Below are 12,069 nucleotides of genomic sequence, written 5' to 3'. Positions count from 1 at the left end.
TATATATATATATGTGTGTGTGTGTGTGTGTGTGTGTATATGTATATGTATATATATATATTTAAAAATTGTTGGGATTTTTTGTTTAGTTGGGTAGAGTGTGGAGGATCAATTTGAAGAAAGAATTGAAAAAGGACATATTGGGCAAACACAAGTGGTTAATATTCGATAATAAATAGGAGTACCCAGACACTTAGAGGCTTAAAGCCCATTTCCACCTTTCTGGAGTTATTTTTGAAAAAACACATGCTAGCAATGTACGCCGAGTGAACATGAAGCAGGCTTTGCAGTTGCTTTATATGAACACAGAAACATACTTTTTTGTCCTCTTCATCTCCTCATGGCTCCTTTTGAAATGGCCATCTCTATGCTTTGAGTAATGTGAGTAATGACAATGTACACACATATACATCATCACTGCACCTCTACATTGCCACAATAACTGCTAATCACTTACAATGGCTGGGCATACACAATGCGAATGTCAGCCAGTTTTTCAAGAACTGGATGAAATTCACACAGCGGGTGCTTCTTTTGGCATCCTTCTGCCCAGCATCCCTCAATCAGCAGATGGAATGGTATGGAAAATCTTCGGTGGAACGGAGCTTGCAGCCAATCAGCTTCAACAGCTTTCGTCCTGACAAAGGAGAAAGATATTTTACTAAATTGCATTGACTGCCACTAGGGGGCACTAGAAGTTATATTTGTATAACAGTGTATGGCCAGCTTTACTCCTGACAAAGAAGAAAGATATTTTTCCAAACTGCATTGACTGCCAATAAAGGTCACCTCAGCAAATGCATGGACTCCATTCTTGACCCATGAACTCATTGGCCACAAGTAAGCAGCAGTCAGGCAGCAACATCCTCTAATCCAGATATTAGTTACTGGAATAAACATTCTGAATTAATACCTATCCTAAAAGTGTAAGTAAGCATTGACAAAGTCTTGTAGCATTATCTCCTGAAGGGATTCATACTGTCAAGATTATAAATCACGCTTAATTAAAGGAGAACTATGAGGCAAGTGCTTTTCACTCAGCCTCATAGTTCTAGCCGACCTGTGACAATGAGACTGTCACAGGTCGGCTCAGTAGATCGGGAAGTGAGCGAACACATACCGGCGTTCGCTCACTTCTCGATCTTGTCACGGCCCTCTGCCATGGCAGGGGAGGGACTGGATTCCCCCCTCCGATCCTCCAGCGCTGACTGGCGGAACGGACGGGGAGGGGGCGGGTACAGCTGGCTCTGCCTCTAGATAGGCAGAGCCAGCTGTCAGTCACGCAGCTGGGCGGATCCAGACATAATTGTCGGGATCCGCTTCAGCTGCGGCGTCTCAGTATACCGTGAGCTGTAGCTCGCGGTATGCTGAGCTTAGGGTGACGGGAGGACGCTAGTTTGTGTCCTCCCGTTACCCCAAGGAGAACTATGGGGAAAAGCCCTAACCCCATAGTTCTCCTTTTAAGTTCAGTGGTTGGGTTCTGTTTCTGCTATTCATGGCAACTCAGGCAGGTAAATCTAAAGAACACTTGGCATGTAAATAGAATATATGATTTTATTTATAATAAATTGGCCTCATCTTGAATATGCGGTTCAGTTTTGGTCACCAATCCACATAAATGATGCCCTGGAGCTGAAGGGGGACCAGAGAAGAGCAGCTAAACTAATTAAGGGGCTGGAGGAACTAAGCTATGAGACAAGGTTGCTAAATTTAAACTTGTTCACGTTGGAGGCGAGGAGATTATGAGGGGACATGATTTTAATGTACAAAATGTTTAGTGGTGATGGTAACATCAGCAATAAATGTTTTACTGTAAACTCCATAACAAGGACTATAGGCCACCACCTAAAATTGGTGGAGAAATGATTTACCCACAAAGAACGTAGGGGCTTCTTTTCAGTCAGAGTGGTTAAAGTTTGGAACTCTCTGCCACAAGAAGTGGTATCAGCAGAGAGTATTGATTCATTCAAAAAACAATTAGATACCTTCATACGAGACAGTAACATACAAGGGTATAGGTACTCATAAAAACTAAGACCACACAGGAACTCATATACAAACATGCACACACTACACACACAGACACATAAAGGTTGAACTTGATGGACCTGGGTCTTTATTCAACCTCAAATACTATGTAACTATACTATGTAACTATGTAAATTACAATAGGCAATTACATTAAAAAAAATTGTAACTTAATTCAATTTTTAATTAATGTGATCCTTGGTTAACCTAGGTAAACAGATAAAAGCTTTTTATCTCAGGTTCCACTAACACCTCTCCATAGTTCAATGAGGGGTTCTTTTAATGTAATGTCAAGGTCAGCAGCATTACCACAAATTGATCCACTAGCCAGGCAGGACTATCCATATCCTGTAGGTCACAGAAACTTACTTCCATATCATTATGCAGCTGCTTCTTATGACCCACATATACGTTTACCCTATACAAGACTAATAGTGTTCAGAAGAAAACTGGGCAAATTCCCTATATCCAAAATTATTTGTACACTGCTTCAGTTTTCAAAGAAATGCATTAATAATCTCTTTGCATGATAAAAGGTTACAGTTTTTCCCTGTAGTTGAAAATTAAGCTTTTCAAAAATATCAGACTGGTAAAGTGTCTCACATTTAATGAAGGTGATCTCTTTTTCGATTTGTTTACAAAAAATGTTGTAATGGATGTGGTTAAGTATAATTATGACAAAATGTCTATCTCAATAGATCAATTGTAATATATATGTTATTTTGCTTTTCGCTCTCCCTTGCTCTTGTTTACCTTGCTCAAAACCTTACTCAGAAATTGGTGCTCATGCACCCCCTCCCCCTTATATCCGAAGTACGCACTAGAAATAGGAACTAAGATGGCGCCTCCTCTTAAGACAACACCCAAGATGGAAGTCATAAACATCCTGGAAGGAAGTTATGCATGAATGGATCTAACCAATTATAAGCTAGAATGCTTTTTGCAATGCTACGATTAAACATACAAAACATACACGTGCAGCTGCCTATAAAAGGCTGTTAAGCTGAAGAATAAAGCAGAAGTATCTTACTCTGAACAACTGGTCTCAGCGTTCCTTTCTTCTCTGAGTGTGCACTCTATAAATAATCAGGCCAGGCGGCAGATATAAGTACGGAACCCTAATCCGATCCAAATTTGTGAGCAGGTCCAAAACAATGTCACAACTGTGGCCACATGCCACAACTTCAAGCTCACTCACGAGATTGACTATAATCTCAATACAAATTAGTAAACTAAACATGAGATTGTAGTCCATCTTGGGAGCGAGCTTGGTGTGGTGGCTGCTTTACAACACACACAAGGACCATGGGGAACAAAAGTAGTCACCCTCCAGAAGGAAGGACAGTGTCAGCACCAATTCAGAAATGATATAAGGATCTACAGCTGAGTGATAAACAAATAAGCTACATATTTATTAAAAGTTAAGGTACTTGAATACATTTTTAAGATTTAACTTTTGTGTTTAGTGTCACTTTAATTATGATTGGTTTAAGGAGTGCCTATCTTATCTTTGATTTTCCTCTTCCTTATCCACAGCTTGGTGACTAGTGTAGAACAGAAGAAAGGGTTATAGCACAAAGTAAAACAGAAAAAGGGCAAAGAAGAGTAATACAAATACATTTTTCGAAAAAAAGCAAATACAGCTAGCATACTTGAATCCTGAAAATACATATCTGAACGTTCAGAAGAAACAGCTAGTGATAAAGGCTGTGGAAGAAGAAATTCAGGAGAAGATACCTAGGAAGTATAAACAACTTTGATGCTTTTCAGATCACTTTCTCCTGTGTTTTTAGCTGTGCTTACATGCATTTACACACCATTACATGTGTTTAGCCACGCTAAGAGTTTATAATCGAACCCCGAATGCACAAAATTCTATTTTCTCTGCATTTAGTTTTACTGTAAATTGCGTATGGTAAAAAACTACAGTGGTGTAGTAACATATGCAATTATTCAGTTTGGAAGGTACTCCATTATTATATTCAACCAAATGTGCTTGAAACTAAAATTATAAACATTCTTTATAAAACGGGAGGCTTACATGGACAGTCATTCTTGTCACATCCTGTTGAGAAGTCAGCATTGGTAGTGCTGCAAATAGGTAATTCAATATTATCTTGTTATGCATGCTACATACTTAATACAGTTTCCGGGTTTATCTTGGCATAAGTGACCTTTAAGTGCCATTTCTTTATTTTCATTTGAAGCCAATGACCATGTTTTATGCCTAGTTGTCGTGATTGGCTTATGACATTTACTAACAATATTTCTAATGTGTTTACTACTGTGCTTGGCAATGCCATTGGTATTGTATTACCTATATCAATAGTAACAGTCTTTAACTAAGCCAGGAGTTATTAAAACCGAAACTCCAGCTCAAACTTTTTTACATTTTCAATATTGTAACATGGCAGGGTTAAAACCTCTGTCCAGATTCTATTGTTAAAAATAGAAGGAGGAGGCGCATGCGCTGGATGGCTGACGTGTCTTAAGGCAGCTCCGCTCCTCGTCGGCGTCTCAGGGGACTCGTAACACAGCAACACTGATCCGACCGACATGCCACACATACCGGCAGGTACCATGAAGACCCGACAGCGAGCCATGACATCAAAGACTCCCAAATCGAAGCTACGGAGTCAAAATATAAAAGACGCCCTGGCAGGCTCCACATCCAAGATGGCGCCGCCCCCCACTCGCTCTAACACTGCTAAAAGAGCCTCCTCCCCTTTCTTTCTAAACTCAGAGGGAGACGACACAGGCCGCAGAGCCACAGGGAGCTGCTGCAAAAGATTGATCACATGTTGCAGAAAGCACTACAAAGCACCTCCAGGCAAATAACAGATAAGCTGACAAAGGAAAATCCGTGAGCTGGGTCACAGAACCGCTGTGCTGGAATCCAGAATGGATGATGTTACATTTTCTCTGAGTACCCACGACCGTGATTTAGACACATTTTTCACCGCGCCGCACTAAAGATGGCCCGCCAAGAGACATCATCGTCAAGTTTCAATATGACCGCACTAGAGATGCGATGCAGCGATCCTGCCCAGCGCCGACTACGAGAGGCACCAGGCATCAGAGTGAAACTGTGAGTGAGGGAAGCTGGGACGGGGCTGGCTGTAAATCTATTGCTATAGTGTACTGGACATGTGTAATGTACAGTATATGTAGTACATATATACAGCACACACCTCCACTACACTCCAGCAATAGCGTTACAATTCTCCGCTGCTAACATGAATAGGTTAAATCATGATCCATAGTACATAACATGTAGTTGTACTATGGATCATTTAAAATCACCTGTCCCTTTAAGAAAAAGTATCGGTAATTGGTATCGGCAAGTACATGAGGGGAAGTACTTGTACTTGGGCCTGAAAAAGTGGCATCGGGACATCCCTAATAATTAGTGTGCAGTGTGAGGGAAGCATCCTACCATCTCCTCTTCAGAATCTCTGAATGAGATCTACAGTTGAAACTGGTCTTGAGGTGGGGCAGACACCATATAATATGTTAGACATGGGCGCAGGATGTGCGGAGTAAATAGTGCTGATAGGATAGGTAGATTGTTTTCATCACATCTAATAGAATGAATAAACTAGACTATGTAGACTAGACTTCCAATGGAAACCTGTGCAATAAGGAATATGTAGATTGTCATTGTTGAGTTTCTTATGAAAATGCTAGTTGCATTTCTGTCTCCTACTTCTGTACTCTCTAAGTTACTAAAACAGGTCAGATATGCAGGTCAGGACAGTTAGAGTGATGCCAGGAATTTTTTTCTGGCAGGATAGTGACTTAGTAGTCAAGACATGAGACAATGACAGCCAGGGATCAAACGATTTGATGCTCAGCTAGAGGTTGGAGCACAGCAGCCTGTGAACACTATTTGCCAGGGACTTTAATACACTACTTCCAAAGCCACTTCCACTAGCCTGTGCAAACAGCTGCAAGTGTTTAAACTTTATGTAATTTTGTAATTTGTAGTCTTTATGTTATTTTGTAGCCTACCTGTGACCTGAAATGTATTGACTCTTCTCTGTTTTTTACACCAATAAAATAACTGGTGCTCCATGAAGATATGCTTTGTGACTCCACTTTTGGAACTCCTGCCTCACTTTTTTTTAGATCACAATCTTCGCCATTGAACTAACATTTTCAATTGAGAGACCAACAATGGCAGCCTCTATACTTCCTCTGTACGGATTTCCTGAAAGGACAGCAGAAACAGCACTAGCTATAGTACTGTCTGTAGAGAAGAACAAATAGAAAAATGAAGAAAGAAACAAACAGGGATCCCTCAAACTAATAAACACAACTTATTGGTATATGTGTAAGTAGATGTGTGATGCAGGCATGCTGTGTGCCATAAGACACTATGGGCTTCATTATGCTGCTGATGCCTTACCTTACTTCACATATACAATTTGTTATATTTCCAGTAAATTATGAAGGATAGACAAGAGATGCCATTACTGAACTGTATTTTAAGGTGCATATTTTGACTGTCATTCTGATTCTGACTTCAGTTCGTTGTCATGAAAAATCTGAACTTCTGACATACTTGTTCCAGGTCAGTGATTAACTAGCCAAGATCAGAGTGACAGCTTAGTAGCCCATACCTTAATAACAAACAAGTCAACCATGGCAGTTCCTCTTCACATGTACATGTAAACAAACATATAAACAATATTATAGTTAAAAATTGCTAGTGAAAGAACATGTGAATGGACTGGTATTGTTTTACCATGTGATATGTAAACCATTATGATTCATAAGATACCTGCACTTTATCAGCATCCTATCTGGACATGATCTTGGCTAGCCTAGAGGAGGGGCTTCAAAGCAGAGGACAAAGAGGGACTAACTTTTTAAATGACATAGGCAGCCTATGTCATTTAAATAGTAAGTCCCAATGTTGATGAGATTGGGTGGTACAGTGGGTCTCAGCAAGGTTTCTATTGGACACTGTACAATGTTAAAGAAAAACTTTACTAAGCATTAAAAACACATATGGCATTAATCACTGCAACTGTATAAAAAGTCAGGACTCAGGATCTTATACTGGCCTATCTTTAGTGATTTACATTTGGTTGCCATGATTCACTGCCTTTAGCACTTTGCTACTTGGATGATTTATTGCATAAGTTGTTGTTATTTAAGGGGTCTCCCAACAATCCGGTATATCTGGAACAAATAGAAGCACTAAGACCTTTGTATGGTTACGTCTCCTTTTAAAAAAGTCATATGCATGTATGAAGTGTTAAATTACATGAGGTATGGCATATCACTTAAACACACACACACTTTATATGTGTAAACCAGTATGTGCAATAGCCCATAGAAACTAATTAGCAATAATGTTCACATATATGCCTATATTCAACTATCAAAACCTTATGTCAAGGTTTATTTTGCACTGTAATTCTTAATTTGAGTATCTATCATAACATGTTTCAATGCATGCTTATTGTGAGCATGCGTCATAATTACTTATATAAAAGGTTTGTTGATTTTTTACATTATTCATTAGAATAAAGTTATATGATGGAGCCAAAGCATGCAACAACTTTCCCAGATAAAATAACACATGTTGCACTTACCTAGTGGATATTTTTCTAACAAATAGAGATAGCTCGCAAAGAAATCATTTCTTATGGTCTTGTGAAGAACAAGGGACGTGCTGTGCCTGCAGAGTTCTTCATCTGTGTTTTGCCAACGTGACCTAAATGCAAGGTGCGCTCCAAGGTGTTCCATCTTTGTGATTGAAGAAAAGATAAACCATAATCCATGGATGCCTAGGCTGCTGTATTTACCAGTTTTAGCACTTGTCACTTTACACCATGAACAGGGAAGTGTAAGCCTGTGGTCTTGGCTGTGAATATTCTGTGAGTGTACAGCAGCTGCTTGTTGGAATAGATAGTAAAATTCAGATGGACATTTGCTGCTTTGCAAGTGTAAATTGATACGTTCACCCATATTCAAAAATGGCAAGGCTATTTCTGGAAGATGCACTTCAGAGTCCCTCTGTTTGGATTTTTAAATATACAGACCCTGTGTCATTATCTCCTTCATAAACAGTTCAAATATTCTGGATAGTAAACATATATCTATTAAATGATAAATACAATCAGTTTGCAAAGTAATTAGGTGTAAAGGGCTGCATTTTAAAAATCAGAGTAGAGCTAAGCTCACCATCAGTACAGTCATGTATAAGGCAACCTTTAGTATGTGCTATATAAATCCTGTATAATAATTATATCAGTCAATCGGCCTGTTTGCTATTAGTGATGGGCCGAACACCCCCGTGTTCGGCTCGTATTCGAACACCCAAAGGGCCGAAAAGTTTGAATACGAACTCGAACCTAATGCAAGTCAAAGGGGGGGTCGAACTTCCGAAAATGATTGTCCACTTTAAGAAGGCTTAGATGCAAGTTATTGGCCATAAAAGGTGTATGGGGGTCCGAGTTCTGCCCTAGGTGACAGGAATCAATGAAAAAAACTTTTCAGGCCCTTAAGATCTGGTAGGAATTTTAAGGAGGAACCCTACCGCCAAAAATGGGTGGAAAAACACGTGGGGTCCCCCCTAAAATTCCATACCAGACCCTTGATCCGAGCATAAGCCTGGCAGGGCCGGAAACGGGGGGACGAGTGAGTGGCCACCCCCTCCCTCCCACACCAGGTCACATGCCCTCGGCACTGGGAGAGTGTACCCGTGCCAATGAGGACAAGGGCCTCGTCTCCACAACCCTGACCCGGTGGTTGTGGGGGTCTGCGGGCAAGGGGGCTTATTTGCATCGGTGTACCCCTTTAATTAAGGCGGCACCCAGATGCCGCCCCCCTCCCTTGTGAATAAGTAAGGGGTACTCAGACCCCTACCCATTCACTAAAGGGTTAAATAAAATAGTTATTAAAAAGTCCAGACTTTTGATAAAATCCTTTAATTGAAAAAAACAAAACATGTGTTTGACAAGTCTTTTATAAAAAAAAACAACCCAAAAAATGGACCCACTGACGTAATCCATGGTCAATCACTGCGTCCAGCGTTGTCCACGAGGACGACGAAATAAAAAATAAAACAATAAAAAATAAATAGAAATATATTTTTTTTTAACGCTGGACGCTGTCCCGTCGACTCCCGCCGCATAATGTCATTTTGACAGATGCAGGCAAAACAAACAATTGGGCGGAGCTAGCGGTGACAGTTTGCCGACATTTGTGTAGTTGCCGGCATTTGATAGGCGAGACATGATTGGGCAGAGTCATCATGACTTTGCCCAATCATGGCTCCAAATGAGTACTGAGCCCTGATTGGGCAAAGACCGTGAAAATCCCATAAAGTTCGGCAAACGCTTGAACGGCCAATGTTCGATTCGAACCGACGGACCATCCCTATTTGCTATAGCTTCCTGCAGAGCTCCTGGCGCTGATCCGATTCCACACTATCAGGGTGCGTGGGGGATCTCATCCCCCTTCGGCTGCTCTGATTCTTTTTAACGAACCCTATGTTACTATTGTGTCCTACAGTGACTAGTGGTCAGCACGAGGAACCACAGTAGCAATCGGGGGACCCGCTATTCAATCAGCCCGAGGAATAAAATCGGATCAGTGTTGAAAACATTGCTACAGAGCTAAGTTTTAGTAAACAGGCTGATCAACAGGCATGTATAAAGCTGATTTTTTTTTTTTACAGGTTAGCTCTTTTTGCCATTTTGAAGACCCTCTGAAGGGGGTCAATTTAACATAAATTCAAGTGTATATGTAGCCAAAACCTTCCTGTTTGTTTTGGACTCTAAGAGGACTCTCATGTATAGCAGGGAATACAACAATTACTGCTCTATAGTGCATGGATTTTGTTTGCCCTGGCCATGAGTATGACCGCTCTATACTATATTTATCTTGCACAGATCTTTTAAGTTTTAAAGGTGGGATTGATACAATCTGAGCTGCAATTTACCCAGTCATTTTGATTGGAAATATTTCAGTGACTACATCTTGTATAATAATGTTTTGATGTAGTAGGTTAACAGCGATCCTTTTATACCAGAGGGTTAAAGCAGTGACCCCAGTGTGAATTTTGGATTGCTGGGCCTCCAGTGCATCCCTGTGCCTTTAAGGAGGAGTGGGCTCCCTCCAGGCATGCCTGCATTCAGTGTATCTATTGCTTATGTTACACGTGAATTATCTGCATGAACCCGACAAGATGGTATTATAAAGATTTCTAACAAAGCGACTGCAAGTTTGCAGTAATCATAACAACTGTGGCGAAGGATAATTATTTCAATAAACACATTGTAACAATTAGGGATGCACCGATACAGTTTTTTCGGTATCGAGTACCGAATTTTTTTCCCCGGTACTCGCCGATACCGAATACTAATCCCGGAAGTCCCATTAAGGAAGCCAGGCGGCGTGTAATGACTCGCCACCTGGCTTCCTGATTAGCTGGGAAGCCTGGTGGCGTGTAAAGATTTGCCACCCGGCTTCCAGATTAGCAGGGAAGCGGTCTCCATGCTCCCTCGTCACCAGGTGATGAGGAAGCATGGAGCTGGCTTTCTGGCCAATCAGGAGGCCCGACTTCCTGATTGGTCGAAAAGCCGGCCAATCAGGAAGCCGGGTAAGGAGTCAGTACAGGGCGCCCGGCATCCTGATTGGCTGGGAAGACGGCTCCAGATGTCTCAGATCTGCACCTTATACACCTTAGAATTTGTGGTTTTAAGAGCATAAGGAGAAAAATTTGAAAAACATTTCCCCCCAACATGATTTTTTAGTAATTTATACATTTACAGATATTTACCCCAAACTATAATCAACAAAGGCTTCTGATTAAAATGACATCTTTCCAGCGTAATCTTTATGGAATATAGATACATGGTAAAAGTCAAACTTAAAGTCCATAATTCAGTTTAGGAGTTTTTTTCCCCTTTCAATGCTACATTGTGATGCACACAGGAAAAATGCGCGCGCGCAAATTATTCACCACTGCGGTTTTATTTTTTACTATATAACGAAAAAAGTACAGAATATTTAAAAAAACAAAAACAGCTTTCCTTTTATTATGTTAGGAAACATATTACCCAATTTTTTGGTAAAATATAAAAGACGGGGTCACGTCGGGTAAATAGACACCAAACATGTGAAGCCTTAAAATTGCGCGCGCCCGTGAAATTGCAAAAAACTACCATAGCCAAAATTGGCCATAGCTGACGCTTTAAAATATTTTACTGCTCATCAGTTTGGTGTTATCAGTGATTGATGGCCCTAGAATTAATGCTGTCACTGTCATGTTCACGGCGATATGTAACATGTGAAGCCTAATTGGCGCAATCGTCGTTTTTGCGTGTAGGCACACCTAACGCATTTTTGCACCTCTATGTGGGGGTGGGGGACTTGAAAAAAATGTTGTGGGGTTTTTTTTTTTGTGTTTGTAAATTTTATTTGGTGAGCAAATTTTTTTTTTTACACTTAACTTTATTGGGCTAAGAATCCCCCTATGTGATATCACATTACAGTGACATGTCCCCTTTATGGAGACTTCAGGGGTCTCTAAGACCCCTAATGTCACCTAGGGACCCCATGAGAAGCTGATGAAGCACAGATCTGGCATGCGGAAGTGATGTAGTAAACATCGATTCCTGCATTCAGAGACTGGTGAGGAGAGCCGAGGGAGATTGTGTACTGATCTCCCTCCGTTCTCCGTGTACAGAGCCACACTGCTGGTCCTGGATGGATGCCTGGGATCGTGGGGACGGTGAACACAGGAGAGGTAAGGAGGGGGCGCACCCTGACATGCAGCATACAAGAGCGATTGGGCGTCTTTACAGACGCCGGGCCGCTTTCATGTAAACAGCCATCGAAAGTAATTTAAAATTCTGGCGGTTTACCGCTCGTGCGTGGCAAGGGTGCGCACGAGCGCGTACGAAGGACGTCTAAAGACGCCCACCTGCATCCAGAAGACTCCCTTCTGGCCATCTTTCAGCGAACGGGAAGTGGTTAAAGCCAGAGTGTCCCCCCCCCGCTTTAAGGACTTACCTTATGTGA

At 41.2% G+C, this 12,069-nt stretch overlaps 1 protein-coding gene across 1 annotated transcript in view; it reads right to left on the bottom strand.

Annotated features, from left to right (window-relative positions):
- Positions 1-7,785, bottom strand: part of METTL11B (methyltransferase like 11B) — a 23,901-nt gene extending 16,116 nt beyond the window's left edge. Inside the window, exon 1 of the mRNA XM_018564713.1 lies at positions 7,632-7,785. Within this exon, the coding sequence (XP_018420215.1) occupies positions 7,632-7,785 (154 nt within the window). The remainder of the gene's footprint in view (positions 1-7,631) is intronic.
- Positions 7,786-12,069: the final 4,284 nt, after the last annotated feature.

The sequence above is a fragment of the Nanorana parkeri genome, unplaced genomic scaffold, assembly GCF_000935625.1.
Source record: "Nanorana parkeri isolate BGI_ZX_2015 unplaced genomic scaffold, ASM93562v1 scaffold774, whole genome shotgun sequence".
Taxonomy (NCBI): Eukaryota; Metazoa; Chordata; class Amphibia; order Anura; family Dicroglossidae; genus Nanorana; species Nanorana parkeri.
The sequence above is the reverse complement of the archived record's forward strand: the minus strand, read 5'-3'. Positions and strand labels throughout refer to the sequence as shown.